This window comes from Xiphophorus maculatus, chromosome 23, assembly GCF_002775205.1.
Source record: "Xiphophorus maculatus strain JP 163 A chromosome 23, X_maculatus-5.0-male, whole genome shotgun sequence".
In the NCBI taxonomy this organism is placed as follows: Eukaryota; Metazoa; Chordata; class Actinopteri; order Cyprinodontiformes; family Poeciliidae; genus Xiphophorus; species Xiphophorus maculatus.
In genome coordinates, this window is record NC_036465.1 from 2,214,324 (window position 1) to 2,241,126 (window position 26,803).

The window sequence follows — 26,803 nt, forward strand, 5'->3', positions numbered from 1 at the left end:
AAAACTGATGGTGATTTTGAGAAAAGGTATCAAAAATGTATGATTAAAACTGACTAGATAATATTAATGTTATAGATTTCTAATTTGAGCTGATTTAAGTTGTCAAAAATGTTAAAACCAAACGACTAAAGCTAATGAAATGAGTGTTAGAAACTTGAAGCTCAGTAAAGAAAAACGGTGCCATTTGTGTAAACAGCCTGGAAACAAAAAAATCCCAAAATATATCAAGAATGAAATTAAAACCAGCTTGACTTTATTTATGTATAAACACAACATAAATTACTGTTAATGACTTGTACAGACATTGATTCAGTTTCTTAAAAAGAAACAAAAAAACTGCATAAAACTCTTGGATCATTTACAAAAGATGGTGTCCCTGTGATATCCAAGACACACCTGTGCTGCTCCACATCCTCAACAAAGTTCATCACGACTTCGCTGCACGTTTTTTCTCCCACAATTACTATTTTAGGTATTGAAACATCTTTTTTTCCATTTAAAAGCATTTTAAAGAGAATATGACATATTGATGTTTTACAGTGCTAAATCTGGTATACATAGTGGTTGTCTGGTGAGAATAAACATCAGAAGTCTCTTGGTTTTAAAAACAAATATTTGCTTGAGAACGCTGCTTGCTCTAGGAACGTGGATCCATGAACCCGGTACTTCTAGAGAAGTGCAGGGATGCATAATGTAAACATTTCCTCTGTTCCATTGACACTTTGTTCAACCACACGTTTCCAGATGAAAACATAAAAAAATCAAACATAAAACACCTACATCAGCTCAGCGTCTGGTTAAAAACATCCAGGTTCCTCTGCTTTGGAGTCCCGAGTCCAAAAGGCTTGTGCTACAGAGGAGCTGACCTGTAATTGCCATGTTAAGGCTTCGTGTAGTTGTACATTTACTCTGAAGTCTGTAGGTCACAATGCACAGCATCGCTTTTGACCCCTTTTTCTCCTTCTTTTTTACTCGTTTCTTTTTTTATTGTATTTTTTACAAAACAAAGCCACACTCTGTACATAACAGCAGCTGTTTCATTTCCTCCACATTGATTTCACTACCAAAACTCAGTTTCTTTGGCAGGTAACGCACCTCGAATTGTTACCTTTTCCCAATCTCACTTTGCCGCAGGAAATGGATGTTGTTGGCGTTATCTGCTAATTCCGGGTACTGCTCGATGGGAAGCACGTAGTACCCGTCGTATCCCAACACTTTCCCACCACTCAGCAGCTGCCTCTTCTCCCCCTCTGTCCAGGGGCGAACCCCCTCCTCCCCGTCACGCACCCGCTGCTGCTCTCGGGCCCACGCCCCCGCCAGGGCGCGCTGGCGTGCAAGCCCAACCACCCGCACTTTCTCCTCGTCCACCGTGGAGCCGTAGCGGATGTGAAAAGCCAGAGCCCCGGCGCGGATCTCCACGTCTGCAAAGCGGCGAGTCCTGCTGTCCATGACGGTGGTGGACTGAGACACCGTCATGTTGATGCCGTTCTCCAGGGTCTTGTGTCCGCTGGTAAGGTGCAGCGCGGCGAGGTCGGCGTCAGGGAGGCCCGGCTTCACAAAGAAGTGCGTGTCCCGTCCTTCTATGGTGAAGTGGAGGTCCTCCAGGTAGAACGCGTTATTGAGGATCGTCGCAACCTTAATGCAGTCCTCACTCGCCACGTTGAGCGTGTTTGTGTGGACACTGCCTTTATATATGGCAAACATAACAGCTCTTCCGATGGGAGACTTTGCAGTCGAGAACCACAGCCAAGGCTTTTCACCTCTTCGACCTCGGCTGAGATGGACCTCTGGCAGCCGCTCGAATGACAAGAGAGAATGCGCTTGTCTGGTTACTTCCTGCTGGACCCCAGAGATAGACTGTAGGAAAAGTGCAGTGAAACGTTAACGCCTGAACATGGCAGAACCTGAGTCTCTAGGCCATTTAGAACCAGCTACTGCTTGGCTTCACAGAGCTGCTTTTTATCCCTATTTGAGGCAGTGGTATTTTTAAGCCATGCTCTTAAGTCTAATGTAGATAAATCTCTGATGATTTCCTTTATGTGAGTGTGTTAAGGTTTAAGACTAAGGATTTCTTGCATATATAACATCAAATAGTGTTTTAACAGCAGCATTTCATATAAAATTAGACAGCATGAACACATTTCAACTATTAACCGAAGGTAGGCAGAGGAACACACTTTCTAGTTATATGATTATAATTACTATACAAAAATAGACCAATTAAGGTGGATATTCCATGAAATACATGGCAGTCTAATTAAGGGATGGCACCTTCAAGACAGTGAAGTAAACAAAGTATTTTTTTTTCTGTATTAGCTGCAGGTTCTATTTATCTGTTCAGTAAATAAAAGAGCTTTTTTTACCCACCGGCAAATCATCCCACAGCTGACTCTTCCTCAGCTCATAGGAGGGCATGCTCAGATCAAACTTTGGAACGGGAAACCCGGGAATGGTGTTGTGAAGATGAAACCCAAACGTTACAAGCCAACTGTTCACATCTGCAAAATCAAAAGAAGACTTTAAAAACTCATGACTCCCATCCTAACGTCTGTAAAAAAAAAAACAAAAAAAACCCCCAACAAAATGCAATATTTAAGTAACTACTTATCCAACCAATCCAGGCATATTTGAAAAAGTTATTCCCCTGTAATAACACCACCCTCAATAAGCAACAAATATTGCCCAATATAAAGGTTTCAGGTCAAACAGAAGACAACTATAGAGGTGTTAAAACTTAAACTCAGCACTGAGTTTACTTTAAAAATACTTAAATCATCCTCATCTTCATCATTCAGTTGACAAATCAATTAATTAATAGCTAATCTGAGCAAACTACTCAGTATTTTTGTTCAGTGGAGAACAGAAGAATAAAGATATGTTCTCAAAAAATACAATTATCAAAATTCTCTGCTTTAAGAAGAAGATATCTTACCTGCAACATACTCTTTCAGTTCATGGACCTTGCTGATAGGATTATTATTTCTGAACATGTACAAGTTAAAAGGAGCCGGCTCTTTGGCAACCTTTTTCCAAGCAGAGATATCTGGAATCGTCCACCTGCCAGACATGATATCATAATCCTGCTCTCCAAAGTGCAGCAATTTGGTCAGAGGATCATACAGTCCACCATGAAAGCCCAGCACCAGCTGAAAGTCAGGGTTAGAGTCAAAGTAGATCTCGCCGTACGCGGTGTACTGAAGCTGTTTGACCAGAAGGCCGTTGCTGGTGAAGACGGCCAGAGGTGTGCCGGTGTTATCACAAGCAATGTAGAACTCTTCTCCACTGCTGATCTCCATAGCAAAGAGATGACCTTGGAGGTCGTAGTAGAAGGAGGTGATCTCTGAGCTGGAGTGGTTGTATACATGGGTTATCCTCTCTGGGTAGCTCAAATCTGCGTAGAAGTACTGCAGGTGCTGGCCCAGACTGGTCTTAGTTGAGACTCTGCGTCCGAGGCCGTCGTAGCGATACTGGATTGTCCAGCCGCTGCTTTTGCTGTAGACCCTCACTAGGAGTCCTTTGGAGTTGTACTCAAAGATTTCTGCTCCTCTCTGACGGAGGAAGCCGTCTTCGTCCATCCTGTACTGGATGTCTCCGAGGCGGGTGATGCGGTCTCGCAGGTCGTAGCGCAGAGGCAGGAGCCGGCCGCTGTTTCCAGCATTCAGCAGGTGCAGATTTCCATTCAGGTCATATGTGTAGCGCCACACTACTTTGTCGTTTAGAAACACGGTCTGCAGCTGGCCGTCCACATCGTACTCATAGCTGTATTTGGTGGTGTTGGCAAAGGGACCAATCTTGAGTTCTCTCTTAGTGACTCTACCCACATCGTCGTACTGGAAAGTAATCCAATACATCAGTGAACGAAATATCTCATACTGGATCTCCTTGATGCGTCCGTGTGCATCAAAGTGTTTTGTGTACGTCATGACAGCCGTGGAAATGATCTGATTTATGTCATAGTAGATGACACCAAACTTCCCAAACTGCTCGATCTTTCCTGAGATGTCGTCAAACTGGTACAGGTCGATGGGTAGCGGCGTTTCGTTGATGACGCCTTGGACGCTGGTGACACGCAAGCTGCTGTCATACGTGTAATCGAAGCGTGCGTTCACCATGCCATCTTCACTGAAGCGAAAAATCTGCCGGTCCACCAGGGGACCAACTTGGCGATAACGGATGGAGCAGATGAAGCCTTCGTTCTGCAGGTTGACCGTCTTCAGCACACCTGCCGTCTCGTCGTAGGTGAAGCTGACTCTCGTGCTGTCGTACAAGATCTCAGAAATCTTGTTCTGCCGGCGGTATCTGTACAGAACTCTACGGCCGGTCCCAAGATGAGCTACTCTCAGCAGGAGGCCGTCTTCACTGTAATCCACAGCTACCGAGGCGTTGCTCTCAGGTGGGTGATAAAGGTTCCTGTAGTAGCCCACTGAACGGATGGTGTGCATGGTGTAGCGGGCCACACTTGGCATGGTGACAGCAGAAAGCCGCTCGAGAGAGTCGAACTCAAATATGTACTGCCGTTGACTGTGAAGCAGGAGAACCATAGACTGAGGGGAAGAGAGCAAAACACAGTGTTCTTTTTTTAGTCGCTTGCCTGCAGAATATATTTTCAAAGCAAGGCAGAAAGTAGAAATTTTCTGGTTTGAGGAAAGGTGAAACCTTGTGCATAAAAAATGTAGAAAGTAGAACTGTGACACTTGTGAGACCTGAGCTACCCGAGTTCCACATCATCAAATCAATGCAAAATTACCAAGAGAAAGGGATATCTAGTGTGCTAGGTTAGGACTTAGCTAAAAACATTTTAATGAGATACAGTCTGATTTAAATGTAATTCTTACATACATATACATTTCTGTGACAGCTGTCCCGACTGTCACAAGCAGACACTGCTGGTAATGGTTTTTTGTTTCCCCTTAATATTACTTTATATATTGATTAGTGAGTAGTTTAGATTTTTATCTTTAAATTTGTTTTCATTAGTCTGACTCTTTAGTTAACTATTTGTTGTGCACCCATTTAGTTAACTTTATGTGTCAGTTCTTTGTATATTTTGTTAAATACAACAAATTAATTATTTTTCTTTTGAGTTACCAGTTTCCTCTGGACCTGTGGCTGAAAATCAGAGATGAGCTCCAGCTGATTGGTGTCCATATATGGTTGTCAAACTTCCTCAGCAGACCATTCCATTTGTTCACCAGGGGAGGGGGAAATTTGGTCTTTAGTTTAATTTTACCATTTATTTAATGTTTCTTCTTTTGGAAAGTTAGTTAAATTCTGATATTTATTTCATTTATAGATTTAGTAATATTCTGACCAATATTTGTTAGGTTTTTGTGTGTTTAATTACCCCCTAGTGTGTGTTAATGGTCTGATCAGCCACTATTTAAGTTCCCCTCATGTGTTGTTTGTTAGGTCAGTTTGTGCTTGAGTTTGTTCTGTTACCACCTGAGTTGTAGTTTGTTATGTTGACCTCAGTTTGGGCCCAATTTATCATTTTTGGATTCTTTTTGTTAATAAATTAAGATTATATTTTGAATTTTCATCAACGTCTCTCTGGCTGGTTCATGCAAAACCTTCACAATTTCTATCAGCAATTTATTAACTCCTGGCATCCAGACAGCCTGCTTAATCAAGTCAAAGAATATGCATTTTTTAGAGTGTGCTCTGTCTCCCAAAGTCTCTCTGTTAAAATGTCATGCCCAGTCATCCGTCGCTACACTGAGGTTTCCTGAGCCCCCTTGTGCTGCCAGTGTCAGTGTTGACATGGCCTTTCTAGGTCATGCAATGACAGGATGGAGTCAGAAGAGACTGGAGGAAAAAAAAGTATTTGCATGTTTTTGTTGCTGATCATTCCTGCACAATTTTAAACACAGTCTACAAGAGATGAGGGGAAGTGTACATCTGAGAGCTGCTGTTTGACATGGAACAGCAAAATACACAAAATGCATCAATGTAGTTAACTTTTATTTATTTATATGTATCTTAAATGAGGACTGAAAATTTAACATATATGCAGGTGAAATACAGAGCAAAACCTGAAAAAGAGCTGAACATGAAGCAATCAAAACCACCCTGAGTTATAATATTAACATGCACCTATTAATAAAAATCAATACATTAAAAATATTTGTTACAAATTTTGACCAAAATAACATTTTCTGTTACTGTCATTAAAAGTAATCACAAACACCATTTTACAGTTTTTTTTATATCATCAAAAATTTTCCTTGAATTTAAATAGCATAACCTTTTATTACACGTTTTACTTGTGATCCGAAATCCATGTTCTGACTAGTTTTAGTGAAAGTGCCTTTAACTTATTCAACTAAATACAAAACACATTAAATTTCATATTTATATAAACAATAAGCAAACAAGCATATCCTGCATATTTAATGCTGCTGCTGCTGTTGGTGTGGAGACGACGCTTTTTATTGCACCGTCTGGATCTGGACAGACCAAACATTTCCTTATGTCTCATCTTAAGTACTTTTCTTGTTAAGCCAAAGACGATATTTTGGGAGCATTAGTTCTTCCCAAATTATTCTGATTATAGAGGTGAAACCTGAAGTTTACATACAGCAAATAAAAAGAGACGTCCGCCTTTTTTCCTCAGTTACTGAAGTTAAATCAGACCGGATTTCCCAAATGAGAAAATGATTGAAACAGATTTTTGTTTACATCTTCAAGATCAGAGGTTTATATAAATGACTGCAAAAACTGAGAAAATGTATGTCAAATTCTGATTTTGAAGACATTTACACATAAACCTCTGACATATTCTTTTTCTTGTTAATGTGATATTTTGCAAATACAAATAATTTTGGTCATTTTAACTGACTGTAAACAAGAAAAGTTTGATCTGATTTAGATGCAAATGTTTTGTGTCTTTCTTTTTGGTGTATGTAAACTTTCAGCTGTATGATTCTGCAGTGTTTTGGGTGGAGATGCTGTGTTTTAAAGAGTTTATGACTGAATAGCACATTTAGTCCATTTTCCACGATGAGCAATGCATTTTGAGGTAGAACGTCCTGCTGCGCTGCTCCTGCTCACAGCCTCACACAAATGTTGAGAACAAATGTAATTGTAGCAGTGGCAATTAGCCTTCCTGCTTAAATCATGTTGAGGCCTCCTGAACTTAATTAACCCTGACATATATCAGAGAAACAGCAGGGAAACTTAAGGTCCACATTTATCTTCTGGGGTAAAACTATTCTGCTGCACAATATATCTTTCTTATTATTTCTGCTGGTGATGCGATTTTCTCACCTGTTCAAGGTAGGTGTAGCTCCATATCTTCCCATCTGCAAACACCTTGGAAATCAGCCGGCCTTGGCTATCATACTCGAGTCTCTCGGTGGTGGGGCCTCTCTGTAGGGCACTGATTTGCCCGGTGCTTGTGCGGCTCACATTAACTGGCAGTAGCTTACTGCTGGGCACCCACAGGACCGGGTGGCCCGCAGTGTCATATATAATCTTTAACAGGAACTTCCTGTGGTCGTCGTAAATCTTCTCAGTCCTCAGGGTGCGATCGTAATCAACAGAGAGAATGTTCCGTCCATTCACCTGTGGGTAAAATTTAACAGCTGGTTAGATAAAAACTGTACTCTGAGTTGCAGCCAGGATCCTCTTTTAACTGAAAGCTCTTTAAAACGTACAGTTAAACAGAAAATAAAATATGTATATAATTCAAATGTTACTTCTTTTCTGTATAAGAGAACACATCACAAAGAGGAGCCTTTTAAACAGAAAGACACTGTAAACTGTTCAGACGGTCTTAAATTAAAGGTCTTAAATATGGTGGTGACAAAAGTCACAGTGAGTTCTTGCTATCCAAGAGAAGTTCATGAAGGAGAGTAAATCATAAATCTGCATCAGAGTCGGGGAAGAGGGAGCAGGAAGAGATGGACTGGACTTATATAAAGCTCTGGAATATTAATGATCTTCTAAGGCAGGGGAACGAAGGTCAGGCCTAAGGTCACAGACACGGTGATCCTAAAACTAGAGGTGGAAGTCCATTAAAAATTTTATAGAGTTAATTGCAGGGTCTGTTATTAATTAATCACAATAAATCAAAAACTATTTAAATGGGCAAAATAATTTTCAATTCAAAAACTTTTTTTGCTGCTAAATTATTGAATATGTATGAACCCTACAAAGATAATTATTGTTTTTAATCTGTTATTTGACCATCAGATTGGAGCTTTCCAGAGTTTCCAGAATCCCTTCTTCAGAAATGTTGAGCTGTGGACACTGAGATTAGAGCAGGCGAAGTCGGTGCTGCTGCAGCATGGTTAGCATTGAGATGCTGTTCTAGGCTTGAAAAGCTTTGCTGATAGGACAACTCCTCTTAACACAACCTGAACACAACAACAGACTTTTCCCGTCGGATCATGTTAGAAGCAGAAATGAACCCCCAGTGGGCCCAGAGAAGCGGCTTCGTCGTCCATCACTGTTGTTAGTAAATGTTGTTTGTGTGTCAGATTTATGTTTGCATGTAAAACATAAATTAATTAATCGAGTTAAAATTTTGAATGATTTAAAATCTGCATTATTAATTAATCAAAATGAATGTGTTAAAGCGGTTTAATTAAAAATAGCATATTTACATATCGATATGTTTCAATGTGTATGCATGTTTCATTTTAATATCAATAACATTTAAAAACCAAATGTTAATGGATTAGAAAGAGGTGTGATGCTTACGTTGGATTGTAATCACTGGGAATTTGTTTGGGAATGAATGTTAAGTGAGCAAACATGACAAACGACCTGAAACGTTATTTGTTGAAGTTGATTTCAACCATTAGACATCAGAACTTTTTCATCTCTTTTTCAAACTGCAAATCCCACGTCTAAATTTTATTGTGTTTTTTCTACTGATTTCTCAACCAACGAACTGTTAAATATTGCAAAGCTGTTCCTCAACTCCTTTGTTGTGGTTTAAGTATTTCTTTCACATAAACACATTTATGAAATATTTTTAACTCTTAAAAAAGTTCTGTTTTTTTATTCAGAAAATTTATCGTCCATTAAAAACATGAAGTCTTGGTGTATTTTAATGATGCTGAAAATAATAAAAAGGTTGAGAACATTCAAGTAATGAAGCTCCCTCCTGTTTGTCTTGCTTTCGGTATAATTAGCTTCTTACAAAAAGCAGCACAATCAGTTTCCTGATTAGCCTGGAGCACAAACTGCAACAGCACAGACGGCGATGCCAGAAACACGCAACAGGTGCCAAGCCACGAGCGACACAGCTGCTGCTCATCAGCCTTTTTAGAGGTTTAGTTTCTCTATCTGGCCTGAAGGACATCATGTTCATGGTTATCTAGTTATTCTAGCGTTTAGAGCTGCGATTATAAACAAATCGATTAGATTTTTGTGATTTCTGGATTTGATCTGGCAGTATAAATACTGATCATTCAGATTATTTTTTAATAACTATAATTTCGAAAAGTATAAGAACAATCCAAATATTTTTTTGAGCCTGGCATGAACACTGTTTTTAATCTGTTTTTAGCATATTAGCACAGCTAGCATTACAAAAACAACAACAGCTACAAAATGGAGATCCTCCTCTTAACTCTGAGATTGCCAAAACATTTGACACATTTTCAGGTTCAGCATTGAAAGCTAAATGTTAAAGCAAACCAACGACCATTAAACCACCGTGCAGCCCAACCGCAGACATGTTACTGAAAATAAAGGTTTTCTTTAACTACCTTCTGCACTTCTCTGACTTCGCTTTAGACATCACATGATGAAATTAGCAACAACTGAGTCATCTTCACTCAGTAACAGCGTTCATACCAAAGAGTGTTGTTAGCACAACTGTGACCAGTAATTTGTTATTTCATCACTTAACTGTCTTACCTTCACTGGTCAGCCTCTTTTTTTCCAAATGTGCCACATGCAGATATGGATGTGACTTTTTATTTGTATTGAATGATCACTGTTTTTTTATTATGCATATACTGTATGTAATCATTATATTTTTAGTGACACAGAGCAACACATTTGGATTTTATAAACTATAATTTGTTCAATGCTTGTAAAGTGGAAATAATTTCAGATCTGACACCAGAATCTTGCTTTGCAGAGAAGTTGTGGATGCTGAGAGTTTCACTTCAGAATTGTTTGTTCTTAATATATTTACTCCACTGTGGAGTGGGATGATAAAATAACCAAAATTATTAGCAATCATTTCTTTTACTCATATTTCACACATTTCTTAGGAGGCTTTTTATCTCCAGATTATTGTGAAATGTTCATCGCTTGCATATTGGCTTGGATATCATCTGCTGTCCTCTTTGTTTAATAGAAAGTGTTACTGGCAGCAACAGTGAATGTGTTGTCTTTATTTTAGGAGAAACAGTAGTTTTTAAACAAACTGCCCAGAATAACCTTCTGTTTACAGAACCAGTTCACACAGTTTTACAACCTCTCTTTTGTTTTTTATGCGTCTCATATCATTAGTGCCGCCTGTGCCACAGAGGGGAACAGAGGGGGATTTAAACCACATCCACACTTACCCTCAACTTTCGCCCAAATACGATAACTTTCCCTCTGGCTTGTTCTTTGCGAAAGCGCCACTCCACCAAGTTTTGCCCAACCTCTCCTGGCAGGCTCATGTTGCGCCTGGCGACAGTCGGGTTGGCAGCTCCAGTCAGGATGTGGGGCTCTGTTTGGTAGTGGGTGTCCATCCCGTTGGCGTAGGTAATCCTCAGCGAGTTGTCGTAGCCCACTTGGTAGCTGCTTCTACACTGGTCTGTTGGTGGAGAACAACTGTTTAGCATCTCTGATTTTATTTGAAGTCTAAAAGAAGAGTGATGTGAGGAAATAACGGGTCCATCTGGTTGTGGAAGAGGAGAAAGCACTTAGTAACAAGGTTGGTGTGTCTCCCTGACATCCCAGCCCACACTCCCAGAGAGCAATCATTTACACTGCCGGACCCTCTGAGTCATAATGATACACGACTCAGGCTTACTCAACATTGCCCTGCAGACCCTTGAAACAATGATAAATAACAGCTGCTGTGCTGTGGAGCCCGGCGACAAAGCCTTACCCTGAGCCAGAGTGTAGAAGGCTCGGATGGTGGAGGAGTTGGTGGTGATGCTAATTTCCTCCTCTGTCAGGGAGCTTTCGATGTCCACCATCAGAGCACTGTATATGTCTGTGTACAAGTTATTCACCATTCCCGTGGGGAACGTCACGTTCATTAGGCGGCCTTCACTGTCGTAGCTGTTTGACAAAAGGAAACATCAAAAATGACAAAGCATTTATATGTATGAGGGCTCCCAGGCTACAATGCATTTCAATTATCAGCTGTTTCATACTTGGGTGAGACGGCTGACTTTCTTGTAATTAAAATGTCACATTTTCATCCCCGGATATCTCACACTTCTGGCGCAGAAGAGGAAGGATGTCTGTGAAAGTGGCTCAGGCGCAAATAAGGCTGAGTGACGCATCTCACAGCTATCAGGAAGATTAAATAAAACTACACAGACTTATAATGAGTTTTATTTTATTTTTTAGAGTGATTGATGTGTCATAATCATGATTGGCTGTTTGGCTGTTTTTGTTGTAGTGAGGGTATCATGTGCAGCTTAATGTCGTGACAAAAAAATGACGCTGAGATGCTTTGCTTCCAAAACAAATTGGATTATGATAAAAAAAATCTAAGTGGCTTACTTTAATTAAATACAATTATTTATTTTATTTAATCTCTTTTTTTACACTTGTGACTGCTCTAATAGCACTGGTTAATAAAAAATAAAAACAAATGTAACTCACTTTATGGAGTTATTGAGGTCTAACTGAGCTATTTTACACATCTGAGGGACATTTTATAATTAGATTTCAATTAATTCTGCACCCATGGCAATTTGCAGGTAGGAATGATTCACCATTTATAGAATAAATGTGTGACAGATTCATGAAACATACATCACAAAAATAGTTACTTTTGACACTTTGAATCTAATCCTCAAAGCAACAAAAAATCTACAACATGACCATATTTAAAAAATATATTAATAGGGATCAAAGGTATAAAATAAGCAATTTTAAACAGCCAAATTCCTGGAAAACATTAAATCTGCCTTATGTTTCTATATGCTGTTTTAATGTGTAAATATATACAGTGGGGAAAAATGTATTTGACCCCCTTCCAAATTTCCTTCTTATTTTGCTTTTTTGTAAATAAGTAAAATTAATTAATATAGTGCTTCTCAGAAGACTCACAAAGTTCCTTACAAGTTAAAGTACATGTACATTTACAATATGAACAAAAAAAATACTGCAAAGAAATACAATAATTCAAAGAACGTTCGTATATAGGAATGGCTGTGAAAAATATCGGTTTTAGTTCAAGGTCATACAAACCCAGATCAGCTGACCTTAGCAAGCAGCTGAGGCAAGTCGGACACATATGAAGGTCCCTGGCCATGCAGGGCTCCATATGCAACAAAGAGAACTTCACACTGGACCCTAAAACCGACTGGACGCCGGTAAAAATGCCAAGGCAAGAATCATGTGACAGAATGGACCTGATCTTATCACAAGGTTGGCTGCAGCACTCTGGACCAGCTGAAGGCGGCCTATACATCATCATCAACATCATCATCATCATCAGGTCAGAATGTTATACTAGAGATCTGAATCACTATTAAGCTAAAAAAAAATAAAAAAACAAGAGCGTTTTAATATTCTCGCAAAGTCTGATGTGTAATTATAACAGACTTTAAAAACTTGACCACAGCTTAGGGTTAAAGGAACAACACAGGACAGTAAGAGCCTCTGTCTTGGCATCATCTGCAACACATAAATAGGAAAGAAAAGAAAGAAAGAGGTGGATCTAAATAAACTTAAGTGATCTTGCAGACAAATGTTCGCTTTAATCTACTGCACAGCCCACACATAAAAACACACCTTCATTAAAAATGTTCATGTGCAGATGCCTTTGATTTTTAATTAAAACTTTAGTAGAGTTGCAGTTTATTAATAATGACAGAAGGTAACATCAAAAATAAATAAATAAAATTTCAATTACATGACCGTTAATAGTTCCTTCTTATCCTGCAGATGCAGGGTGTGGTGTTTCATTCCCAAACACAATTCTACCTGCCAAAGAGCAAATCTCATCCGTTTACATCATGTTTATTAGCATGCACAAAGTGAAAGGTGTATTCTAATTTGCACTGTGAGCTGTTTCCTTAATTTGAAAGCTAAATCAATCAGACCGTGCCAAATCATTCCCAGTATTTCTACTCACTCATAGAAAGTTGTCCAGCCGATCTCTGAAGTCTTTGTGGCCAGCAGGCCGTTGTTGCCGTGATACGTGAGCAGCACCAGCTCCTGACCCTGCGCGGTCAATGTTTTCAGGCCACCGTTGGTGCCCATCGTCAGCCAAATCACCTGGTTGTCAGGGGCGACGATCCGCACCGGCATGCGGTTGGCATCCCTCCGGATCCTCAGCGTGTTCCCGCTGCTGTCGGTAGCAGCTGTGATGTCGTTCTCTGTGCTGTAGCTGAACGTGTACTTCAGGTCTCCGGTGAGCAAGCTGGCGGTGTGTTGGTGGGTGCCGTTGCTGTCGAACATGTAGACCTCCTGAGCATCGGGGGAAGCCACCTCATAAGCACCGCCATTGGAAGTCAAAGTTGGCCCGTTTCGAGAGATAGCGCGGATGCGGATGTTCCCCAGGTCTGCCACATATAGCGTTCCATCTGGAGCCGCCACTAATGAAGAAGGACCATTCAGCCTCGCGTCTTTGGCATAGCCGTCTCCTGTCTGATAGCAGTCGCAGTTGGCATCGTTCTTGCAGTCGCAGTCGGAGGGAGCTCCGGCCAAATGTGTTATCTCCCCATCCACGGAAACCTTCCGAATCCTGCTCATCTTCCTCTCATCTGTCTCTGCGACGTAGATGGCACCGTGGTAGGATATGGTGATGGAAACGGCCGACTCTAGAGGGGTTAAATGAGCTCTTTGTCCACCAGCTACGCCTCTCTCCAGTCCAGCCAGCGGGCAGTGGACGGGTCGGCCTGCTGCAATGCTGACCTGACCGTTCTCAGTGATGCGCAGCACGATGTTGTTGTCCAGAACATACAGAGAGTTGTCCATCGGGCTGACTGCTAGATCTGTGGGCCACTCTAAAATCACCTGCAATGCAGAAAATAATTACATATAATTCTAACTCTAATTTAATTGAGAAAAAAACAAGTATTTTATTCAGTGATATCTTCTTTCAGCAAAAGTGCTCCATGAAGTTATTTTTATAAAACTTTTATCACACACACACTCACAATGTGTCAGCAAACATAGCCAAAAGGCAGATGAATCTGCGCAGACTGAATCAGAAAAGTGACAGATGTTATTGTGTCAAGAAAAATAAGAGCCAGAAAGAATTACAAACCCCGGCCTCCTTCTAACCTCCACAAAGCTCACTGTGAATGGCAGATTGTCAGTGTCAGAGTGTGACAGAAGAGGCTTCACACTCAAATCTGGAAATCTTTTGTATGGAATATATCAAGAAGGAGCATTTTCTGAAGCACAATACTAACATCCTAACACACTGTGCCTCACAAAAGTATTCACAGCCGACGAACATTTAGATTTTGTTGTGTTACAACCACAAACTGTACTGTATTTTTATGGGGTTCTATATGATAGAGCAATACAAAGAAATACATTTAGTAATGTGGGAAGAAAATTCTAAATGGTTTTCAGCTTTTTTACCACTAAAAATCTGAAAAGTGTGGTGTACATTTTTTTTTTTTTTTAGCACATCCATAATTTTCACTGCAGTTTGAAACTGCAGGAGTCTCTTCCAGTTCTGCTCATCTAGAGACTGAATTTCTCACCAATTTTTTTTGACCAAATAGCTCAAGTTCAGATCAAGATTAGACTTTTAAAGTATTGCCACAGAATCACAATTGGATTTAGGTGTGGACTTCACACTATAGATAACAGAGAGCAGATGGCTACACTTCACTTGTGTTAGTTGGTCTAAAATATCAAATAAAATAAAAAACACTGAGGTTTGTGGTTGTAACATTTTGAAATCCAAATATATCTGTGAGGAACTGTTAAAAGATTTGTTTTAAATTTATTTGGCCTTCATTTATACAAGTTGGCTCATTGAGTTTCAATATCTCATTTAGAAGAGAGACAATTAAGCCAACCAATCAGAGAAAAAAAAAATGCATGGAGTTGAGAAAGTCAGAAATTTATTGTCTAGACAAAGACCTACATCTTTCCAACTTTTCCCAAAAATGCAGTTGTTCCATCACAATAAACAGCTTTAATCCAGTTTTGGGCTATTGCTCCATATTTGAATACAAACAGATCTACCTGGAGGGGATTAAGTCCAATACAGAATTTAAATCTTTCACCTGCAGGATTGTCTTTTGTTTACCAAAGCTGGGATAAAAGATTTTAAAGAGCCAGGAGGAACTCTGTAAATTTTGATCCTACAAGCTCATAACTGGGTTGTTTTGTTGTGTGGCTGGCATATAAAACAGATGGACTCCCCTCTCAACAATGAAACCAGGATCCTAAACCGTATTTCTGTGATGACCTGCAGTAGGAGGCTCCCTTCGGGAAGACACAGCAGTAGATAGTTGGTAAATCCACTTCTTTCTGACCAATAAACAGGTGATCATGTCTCAGTCACCATTGTTTTTGTGGCTGATCCAACCCCGGTCCTCTAGGCCCACCGTCCTACATGTTTTAGAAGTTTCCCTGCTTTAATGTTCCTGATTCAACTGATTGCAGTTCAACAAACGCCTGTTAATCAGTCATTAATTGAAATCAGCTGGACTGAAGAAAGGAAATACCTAAAACATGCAGGGCAGTGAGTCTGGAGGACCAGGGTTGGGAAACACTGATTTAGATGACTTCTAAACTCAGTTGTCTGAACTGGATTTTTAGGGTATTGTAGTAAATGTCTGTGTTTTATTTATTTTTAAGTAATTAGAAAATCGTGAATTATTTCCCTTTTATTTCATGATTAGACAAATCTCAATAAAATCCAAAGTTTCTGGTTTAAAATATTACAAAATGTGACATTTTTACACTTTGTAATATTTGCTAATAAAAGTGGGTTTACTTTATTAAACAACAGCTTCTAGTTTTACTCAGTGGTGCCGTCCAGTAGCTGAATGTTCATCTCTTCCAAAAAGTCTAAGGTCTTTGACTATTTTAACATGTTTGGGATAACTAATCTGTTCATTTTAATGATTTTCATCTTGACAGTGTTACATTTCTTAGTGGATTTCAACCTAAGTAAATGAGCATGTCTTATACAAGAACATTAAGCATGCAATTAACGCCTTCCTGCTCCATTAAAGCTGTGCGGTTTGGTGGTGTAACCTGAAAGAAAAGCTTCACATGGTGATCAATGACATATATCAGAATAAATCAAAATGACATGAAAGAAAAGTCTCCTGCATTTAAAGTGATGAGATAATTAATCACATCTTGTAGAACATTAAGCGAGCCAAAGCCAAACTCCTTCTCTAACAATTACAGCCGGAGTTTCTAACAGGATAAAAAGCTTCTTTTTCTAACAGCGGAAAAATGACTAACCTGGCCTTGAGAAACAACACCATGTCATTAAAACTGTCCAAACATCCCTAATTTGTGTTTTTCACTTGGTGATTAACAATAAAAAACAATGCCTTTAAGGCTTCCACTAGTTAAATTGCAGCGAGCCAGCTCTTCAGCCCGGGTGCCGGAGGATCACACAGTTGTGCCAATGCTTTGTCTTGGCTGCTTTGCACCAAATGAGTTGGTTAATAAGGAAAAAGTAACAAGCTTAATGCTTTCTGTTCATGTTCTCTCATGTTCTCCCTCTTTCAGCACACCACCCACTCACAAACACAAATACTGATTGCTTTCTGTTCTGTTCACAAGGAAAATACTCCCAAACATCAACTGAAATGAAAGCTTATTATACATTAATTGCACTTATAATGCAACAGAAAGAAATCATTTGTAATATCTGCTTTTGTCACATAAGATTATACAACATGTGTCTGGACCTCATGCATTGTGTGAGTTTGTGAAGTCAGGCCACCTCAGTAGGAGTAACAGCTTAAAAGCTTTTCTTGGTCTCTGAAGATACAATTTCTCTAATTTAGCATTTTCAGGACTTTATTAATATGTCCTGGATTACTTTATCTATTTAGAACACATTTTATGGACTAATTATTATTGAAAAAGTTCATGTAGTATTCATGTAAAACAATGAAGAAAAATCCCTTTTGACACACTGTATTTCTCACAATAAGAATAACAGAAAGCTGCTTGTTAAATTTAAAATATTTTTTGGTTTGAGTTATTCCCTGTCATGGTTTGTGAGATGATTGCAGATTTGAACATTAAAAAGAAATCACACTAATATAATTAGACTTAAATTAAATAATTATGTCAAATTACTGATTCAAAAGACAGATTTGATTCTTTGTACACAAAACCAGATTTTATGATCATGCATCCACTCAGTTTTCATGTCTTTTTGATCTTTGGAGTTTAAATAAAAAAAACAAAACAGTGTTACATTTAGAGGTCCCCACTGGAGATAACAGTGACATTGACAGATGTATGAAGTCTGCGACTTTTAAGATACAAAGAGTTATTTTTCCCTCATTTCAGCTAAATTAAATTAGTTTAAATTTGCTAAAGTTATCTACTAATAAAATTTGTTATATTTTTTAAAGAACCACTATTTCTTTTCTGTTTCTAGGTTTTAAAATAAAAATGTTTGCAAGAACAGGATATACATATATTTTGTTCCAATGGGATTTTGGTATTTATGGAAAATTATTAAAAAAGCACAGAGTTTGACATATGACTGGTCTCTTTCTGTTGCAAAAATATATATTTATATATTTTATGAAAAACATGAAAAGCAGCTGGTTTCATATCATTTTAGCCAAAGTTATTGAGGACCATTGTTGAAGGTCCAAAGAGCCTCAGGTCGACTCGCTCACCCCGAGTTAAGCGACAGCAGCCATGATGTGAAAACTCACACAGAAAGATGAAAACATTATGATGGCAGAAAAAAAAAATCAAACACTGAGGGAAACATGACCTTATTGTAATAAATGTTTTTCCAGTAGCTAAAGTCCCAGTTTGCTTCATTCAGACAAAATGTTCATATTAAGCCATTTTACACCAAATGTTTAACTGTTTTGATGTCAATATTTTAGAGGTTTTATTATCATTATTATGTCTTTCTTGAGTTTTTTCTCCTTACCTTGATAACACAGAAGGTGTGAAGTATTTTGTTTCTCATCTATCCAGTATGTATTTTGTCATAAATACAAACATGTTATTCCCAAATAACAGAGTTAGTGTATAGAAAAATGTTACCAAGTAATTTGTCATACTTGTTTTTGTTCAGATGTTTAATAAATGTGTTAAACATATCTTAATTAACCCTGATACTCAGTGAAGAAAATAATTATTTTTTTTAATAAAATGTGACATATGCATTCCATTTAGTCTGTGCTATATATCCCCCTATATTTATATACAGATATTTATATATCTCAGAGTTAATTTGTAAGGATGAATGTGTCTGAGTTGGGTTATTTCTATATTTGTAAGTGAGCAGCGGTCTCTGTTTTTCCAGGATGATAATTCATCTGTTTGGTGTTAGTTTCAAACAGCAATGCTTTGTCTTGCGCACAAAGTGGGAGGAATGGAAACAACTTTATTTCCAAGAGCAGAAGCAGTAAAACGAATCATGGTGTGAAAGTTTTCACTTTAGTGTGATGAAAGTCTGTTTTCTTGCCCTTTTTTCTGCATTATTCACCTGAAATCAGCTCACAGAACTCTCAAGGTGTGCAGCAGAGACAGATCTGGACGTTGAAGACTCTATTTAGCGTCCCAGTTTCAGAATCGTTTCTTGTCCTCCATCAAGAGAGGATGAGCTTTCGTGTTACCTTAGTCTGAGGTAGGAGACTGAAGCTTTCTTGGACAAAGCCGCCAGCAGTCGTGCTCCGCCAAGTAAAAGAGGTTTTATGTGATCAACAAGCTACAACTACTGAGCACTCCCTTATTATCATGTGCGGTGCCACAATTACTTGTGGAACACTAAACATTATTCAGCTCTGGCTGCAAGCGAGCACGCCCTCCCAAACTCAGTAATTATTCTTTCCTCCTTATAATTGGCTCTGAGATGAAAACTCATCTCTTTTTGGACCTGAAGTCACTTAGAGGTGTAAAAACCTCCCACTAATGTTTACATATCACCTTTATTACACTACATTTTCTAATGTAGTGACCGTAAATACATAAAATCTGCCCTTTCACACAAAATTCATCTTGATTATGAAAAATAACCTTGATGGATCTTTTAGCCTATTAGCCGAATAGTATCTTAAATGAATGTTATTTTGACCCTGAAATATGATCTCAAGTTTCTTCTGAATGGCAGTCAATGTGTGTCAAAATATCTAATATGAATGATTTTATTTTATTCATTTTGAAATTCAGAAAAATGTTGATCAATGAGTTACATTTTGAAAAAAAGCAAGTCTGTTCACAGTTTTCCCTCTAAAATCCTGATATTTGCACAGAGATTTCTGTGCATTTCTAAGCATTTGAGGACAAATAATTAACACTGATGATAAAGTTCATGGACAGATTTATTTTGGTATTTGGACTAACTTTGACAAACTCCAATTCAAAATATAGAATTATGACTTGACGGGGAAAAAAGGGAGTATCCTAGGCTGAATATAAATCCTTTAAATCAGAGTTTGTGTACATTGATATGGAGCCCTCAAAGGAACATGGGGAAAAAAATTATTTTGCGTTCCCTCGCAATACTTTTGTGTTCCCTGGCAATACTTTACTGATCAGTGATGTGGCATAATTGAATACTGTAATCCCTTCTGACGGCGGACGCCATACTTTCTGCTTTAATATAAGGTTATGTGAGGTTTTTCCATGAATGTTAATATCTCTTTGTGAAATATCTGAAGTTTTATATTTTTTTCTTTAGGATAGAAAGGCACCACAAACCTATGATATAAACAAAAACTTTCTGTAGGAAAGAAATAAAAATACATCCTAATTTGGACTATTTCTGAGTTATTATCGTGCAGTAATAAATCATCTGACAGATTTGATTGTCTCTGCTGTGCTGGTTGTCTGAATGGTTTAAAGGGCCGTTTTCATGCTCAGTTCCATCTCAACCTTAACAGACACAAGTATGCAGTGAATAAATCGATTTTCAATCTGTTTCTTGCAACAAAGAATTATTATAACACAAGGCAAACTAATGATGGTAAAGGGCAGCACTGGGTTAACTCTGGGAATCTCATCTGTCCGTGTATCAATCAACTCCAAACCACTTCTTTGTTCTGCAACAATTATCAATTTATTCCATTTTGATGATCATGCTCCAAACTTTGCAAGGACTGACCGCCCGCTCACCGTTTCCTCATACACACAAAGCCAGCAGGCCAGTGACCTTCCCATTCATACGTGACGACAGCCACGCCCACATTGACACGCCCACATCGACACGCCCACATCGACACGCCCACCACCCAGGTGTCAAAGCCGCTGCTCCTGTCATATCAATAACTACTTACTTCATTCATATGGCTCTTACAGAGCCTCAGTGAAAACGTGTTTGTTATTATTATTAACTCTTTGGTGCAAAACACTGATTGAAAATATTTTTTTTACTGCATGTTTATGTCTGTTAAGGCTAAGATGGAACTGAAAGCAGCTCTTTAAACCATTCAGACTACGAACACAACAGAGACACAATTAAAACTGTCAGATGATTTATTACAATAATAACAATATTACAATTATTACAATAATAATAATTAGCAATGATAACTCAGAAATAGTCCAAATTAGGATGTATTTTTATTTCTTTCCTACAGAAAGTTTCTGTTTATATCATAGGTTTGTGGTGCCTTTCTGTCCTAAAGAAAAAGATATAAAATGTCAAATATTTCACAAAGAAATATTAACATACATGGAAAAATCTTACATAACCTTGTATTAAGGCAGAAAGTATGGCGGCCGCCGTCAGAAGGGTTTACAGTATCCAATTATGCCACATGAACTCATTAGTATTATTGAGAGGGAACGCAAAAGAAAAAAAAACATTCCCATGTCCCCTGGAGGGCTCCGTACATTGGCACCGTTATTTTGTTCGTAAAAAGATAAAACATATATTGTTTAAGTTTTAGACCCAGTTTATGGCCAGAAATCCAGTTAAACCTATAAAGTTTAACTGACCAAACATGTAGTAAAATGCCAAATTTAGATTTTTCTGATGAATCAGTGAAACTGATGGATGAGATGTTAAAGTCAAGGCGTAAGGTGACAAGTTAAAGATAAAGCCTGTCTAGTACAAATAAGCGTGGATACTACCGTGTTTGCAAGTCATTATATTTTTGTCCTTCAAAATATAAAAGAAGGAAAAAGCTAGAAAATTAAACCTTTCTTCATCCTTTTTGAAAAAAATATAAAAATTAATTTCTGTACTTTCAAAAACTTTCCAAGGCTGTGGAAGAACCCTGATGTAATGAACCTGGAAAAGGATTGCAGCTCCAAACTGAAGTATTTAATTTACAAGTTCACTGTTTATATGTTCTTTTATTTCTTTAGTTTAAACTGTGTTGAAGGAAAATATTTTCCAATTTATAATTTTTGCTTTTCCCAGATTGTTCCTCTCATTTACTGTTACAGATTAAATACTATAAATCAGAATTAGACCACAAGCCATTCTTAAACTTTTGAGGGTGACCACATAAAATCAGTTAATATTTTTAATGTTCATTTCAAATGCATAAACCTTCCCCTCTTAAAAATAATTACTTATAGAATAGGTGTTTGTGTCTTTGAGTTGTTTTGCTTGAACATTTTTTTAAATTTTGTAAATCACAAGGGAGTACACATTATTGTGATTAATAGTATAATTAATCCTTCTATCCAATTTAACTGATGAAATACATCCTACTTTGGAAATAACCAGAACCTCCTCGCTTATTTAAATCTATACAAGCGATTGCTCAATGGGGAGGAACCAATTATTCCTACAGAATGGATTTCTAGTAGATCATGAGAATGATTAAGAATAATTATAAAATACACAAATGTAATTCAAAAGCAGCATGAAATCTTCTGCAATAATTGCATCTTTAAAAAAAATCACAACAAATGTCGTCTGAAAGTAAATGAGAGTTTTTAAATAATTTATTAAATGGATTGGTGAAGAGTCCAGGCTGTACCTGCCTCTAGTCCAGTGACTTCTGCAGATAGGAGGATAATTAGCTTAGATTAACTCTGCCTTCAAGAGTTGCTTTGTTGCGACAAACATTTTTCACATCATGAGGGAAATACCAAAAAAAAATCAACCCGTCTTTTAGGGCAATTAAAACTATTAGCATAAATAAGTAAGACTGATTTTGAAACAACTGAATATTAAGTGTATTTAATTTAACTATTCAGATTTCAATATGCTAACAAATTTCTTCTGGCAGAAAGCAATCACACTTTCTGAGGCAGAAGTTTAAATTTCCAGAGAGAGAGAGAGAGAGCTGTTTTCCTATTCCGGCAGCATCCAAAACATCAAAATTACCAAATAATTTGGAAACTCCTAGTAATACTAAAACCTATGAAGCGTGGAAAAAAGCATCCTGCAAGTGTTGCTTTCCCTTATAAACCAACTGCATGCTGTGTGTGTGTGTGTGTGTGTGTGTGTCAGTAACCACATCTCACTGTGGAGGGATGGCTTGAAATGGGGTTACAGAGCTTGGAGCACAAGGTGGCACTGTGACACACTCTGCAGAAGTGTTAACAGCTTTCTGGCACTTCTTTGTTTAAGTCACCTGATTGATGTCCATGCTGCTGTCACAGGTCAGGGGACGAGCCGATGTCAGGTCGTTGGAGCCGAGGAAAGTGGAGATGATGCCGTTCTGGTCCACCTTTCTGATCGTGGTGCCGTCGACGAAATAAATCAGCCCGTTCTTGTTCACGGCGATGCCTGTTGAAAGCAGGTGGGAGGTGGGAGCGGCGGTGGTGGTGGTAGAGGGGGGATGAGGGAAAAGGAGAGAAAACAGAGGGGAAAAGAGCTTGTGATAACAGGCAAACATGGTAGAGATGCCACATCTCTGCTTGCATGACTCAGTGGACAGAACACGATGGATACATGTGTCAAGCTCGCCTTCCCATTATTCAGGTCACTGCAAAAAGCACAGCCATCAATAATTTACAGGCTGCTTTTCTGCTATTAAATAATTTCTCAGGCAGAAGTGGGAAAGGCTGTATTCCTACAGTATATATATATATATACTGTATATACATATATATATATTTATATATGTATATATGTATGCACTTGCCTCGCCTCGTCACCCCCTCTGTCTAAAGACGACCTCAGAAGGCGGGGGGTGCAAACGGCTGCTGCTTTGTGGAGATTCTTTGACTTCCGCAATCATCACGATCCGCTCATCATTTGACAAACAAATAAGCGAGGGGAATACAACCGACAGCTGCTGACAATTTTTCTTGAAAGGGGTTAAAGATGCACAGTTGCCTTGGTGACAAGTGAGGGCTAAATTGTCTCAGTGATTGACTGTTAGCTCAAATCTCTACGCCAAAGCAAAGCCAAGCCAGTGTGGGTTTGCAATAACCAGATGTCCCAAACTGGGAAAATACATTAGCGGGGTGTAGTGGCTTCTGCATCACTCTCCGTGTCACTGTGCTGCTTAATAGAGATCACTGCCTTTGGGAATTCAGCCATACTTCATAACCAGGACGGCTGTTTTCTATCCGTACCGATTTTAACTGGCTGCGGTTCAGGACTTCATTTCAAATAGCCGCTGATCCCAGGAAGTACAGTGGATGACTACGCTATAGTTTTCCAAAGATTTTAACTGTTCTGAATGTGCTATAACTTTACTCTTACCTCCAGAGAATTTCTTCTTCAATGAAGTCTTTAAAAGCTTCTATGGAAGGTTAGTGGTTTGGTTTGACCTGTGGGCTAGGGCTGCACAAGATTGCTTTCTGCTAAAACATTGACGAGCTGTGGGAGCTGGCGGTGAATCCTTGGGAGCTGGCTATCTGACAGCCTGAGATTCTCAGACAGATGAAATGTGTCACATTTGAGCAGAGTTCAGCAAATGTCTGAGGAGAGAAAAAGGAAGAAAAAATGGAGCCATCTGCTGTTTCTTCTCTTGTCTCGGCTTCCACCCACTCCATCATTAGAGTCGTTCCCTCAGATTGCCTTCACTCAAGCCTTTATCACCTAGCCGAAGCTTAGCTATTGCAGTTGGCACTCAAAAGAAGACAGCAATGAGCGAAAAAAACAATTCATCCTTGCCTTTTATTCCGAACGAATTTATGGAAAAGGCGTCGATTTTGCCACAAATGACCCTCTGCTATCTGAATGTGGACAACAGGTTGTGCAAAGCACTTATCGGTTTGTGGGCAGCAGTTATTTCACAAGGAGCATTAAAAGCCAGGAAACTTGACTTTTACAGTGCTTTGCAGAAGAATCCAAAGCCCTTTCAAAGATGTTTTTCTGTTTTATCCAGCTACAAACACAAACTTCAATGTATGTTATTAGGATTTGATATACCAACACAAAGTAGTGCAGAAAGTGAAGTGGAAGAAACATGCTGCAGTTTTCAAACTTTTTGTATTTTACAAATAAAAGTCAGAAAAATGTGGCATCAATTTTCAAGTCTTGCCACATATACCTAATTGTATTTGTGTCTGGACTTTGACTAGACTCTATGGCTGTCCAACCCAGTGATTTGTAAGTAATTCCCCCCTCATGAACTGGTGTTGGCAGGTTTGCAATTGGCCTAAATTGTGCTGATGTCAAAAGCCTACACTGCAAAAACATAAAATCTTACTAAATATTTCTAATCAAATATCTTAGTGCACTTGAAATAAGACAACATAGCTTACAAGAACCTTTTCAGTAAAATATAGCAGCTTGTTTTAAGTTCATACCTCCTTAATACTAATGAGAAAGTTCTAGTTCAAATGGCAAATTATATTAGTGGTATCATGGAAAAAATGTACTTGAAAAAATATTGGAAACCGTGCCATCAGCTTTCTCTACTTTGTTTGGATGTAATGAGACAAAATGGGAAAATGTTCCGGTTGTGTGAATACTTTTTCATGGACATGTAAAAGAGTAAGAGAAAGATTTTAAATTAATAACATCAACACTTGGAATAATAATCCACAGGGATATCCTCACATGTAAACTAAAGTATCATTTGCATTTCTGGAGGTAACAGCTTTTTAACAGGGAACAGAAAATTGCTTTAATTGCTGAAGTATCAATGTTTTCTTAGGAGCCTTGCCTGTTTGCTTTGAATTTTACATGAGAACCACAACCAAAATTAATTAATTACAAATGAGTAAGCCGTCATTTGGCACGGTGCCCAAAGCACACATAAATTCACATCTAGCAGGTGCCACTTCAGAATGAGAAATCCATCACCGCGATCCACCCCTCCATTGAGCAGAACATCTTCATCAATTTTAAATGATACCTTTGGGTCCGGTGAGGGAGGCCTCCGGAGCTTTCCCGCCGTCGCCGCAGTGGTTCTCATCGAAGGGCAGACAGTGCTCTCCGGTTCCTGCCACCACCTCGGCGTTGGACTGCAGCTCCTTGGTTCCGCCCAGGATCCTGGGTCGGTAGATGCGCCGGGAGTTTGTGTCCGACACGTACAGCTGGCCGCTTACCGGGTCAGTTGCCAGGTAATACCGGTGGGCTGGGTTGTTGCTGCGTTCAAGGAGATAACTCAGGGTGAATTAAAGCTGCAGACAGCATTTATCTTTAAAAGCTCCTTCTTTACACTAGAGATGGAAACCTAATGCTTCAAATCCATCTGTAAGAACCCATTCATTAATCTCTATAATAGATTAGAAACTACATTCAACCAGACTTCTTTAGTAGAAGCTGACCAGCAGGTTATTCCTGCTTAATGCAACCTTTCACTCTGACGTTCTGAACCATGACAGAGCTCTCCTGGGGATTAAATATAATACATACACGACTTTATTTTCATTAATAGTGTACCACTATATGATTTTCCTTTAGGATTTATTAAAGTAGTTTTCAACTTGGTTCTGTTTTAATTAAATTCTATTCATACACAAAGTGAGCGCTGATAAAATTAAGCCTGTACCATCTGGGACTCACTCTCAGGATTCTCTAGTTAGAAAACTGCCCTCAGCAAATACTTACAAAAAAAAAACATAGGTTTACTACAAATGTTCCATTCATTCTGGAGATAAACACACAGAAATGAAGCAGCACAAACAAGCATAAACACAAACATGTACAGAGCAGGTCACATCTGCTGACAGCTAGCTGGAGAATCTGCTGATTTGTTCTTTTTTGGGTTGATTCTTTGCATGTTTGGACAATTATTTCCTGTGGTTTTGGATGCTGTGCAGCTGGAAGGATTTCTGCTCTTGCCTTTTTACTTTCAGACAGTTGCTACGATGTGTAACCGTGGCAACATGCTATTCTTTTGACTACATTTGATTAACATCTCAAAGCTCAAATAGAAACCTGAACTACGACCCCAAATCCAAGAGGAGTTTAAAAAAGATGGCAGGCAGGACCAAAGAGCAGTCTGTCGGCACAGACTCATAATGTCATAATGTGACACAGAGGCTCAGTTCTGTTAGCCACCAGCCGCTAAACTGAAAGTGGATCCACATTTATTTTAGCCAAAATCAAGAGTTTGCTACCTGCCACTATGTTCTAAAAGGTTTAGTTTTTTGGCCATAAGCCCTCCAG

At 38.7% G+C, this 26,803-nt stretch overlaps 1 protein-coding gene across 7 annotated transcripts in view; it reads right to left on the reverse strand.

Moving 5' to 3' along the window:
• Positions 1-231: 231 nt before the first annotated feature.
• Positions 232-26,803, reverse strand: part of LOC102218607 (teneurin-3) — a 188,605-nt gene continuing 162,033 nt past the window's right edge. For all 7 annotated transcript variants that reach the window (XM_023328547.1, XM_023328552.1, XM_023328551.1 and 4 more), the window contains 9 exons: positions 25,545-25,777; positions 22,863-23,017; positions 13,271-14,154; positions 11,063-11,238; positions 10,530-10,765; positions 7,267-7,563; positions 2,933-4,544; positions 2,368-2,498; positions 232-1,857 (listed from right to left, as the gene is read on the reverse strand). In XM_023328547.1, the coding sequence (XP_023184315.1) occupies positions 1,105-1,857; positions 2,368-2,498; positions 2,933-4,544; positions 7,267-7,563; positions 10,530-10,765; positions 11,063-11,238; positions 13,271-14,154; positions 22,863-23,017; positions 25,545-25,777 (4,477 nt within the window). In that variant the 3' untranslated portion in view covers positions 232-1,104. The remainder of the gene's footprint in view (positions 1,858-2,367; positions 2,499-2,932; positions 4,545-7,266; positions 7,564-10,529; positions 10,766-11,062; positions 11,239-13,270; positions 14,155-22,862; positions 23,018-25,544; positions 25,778-26,803) is intronic.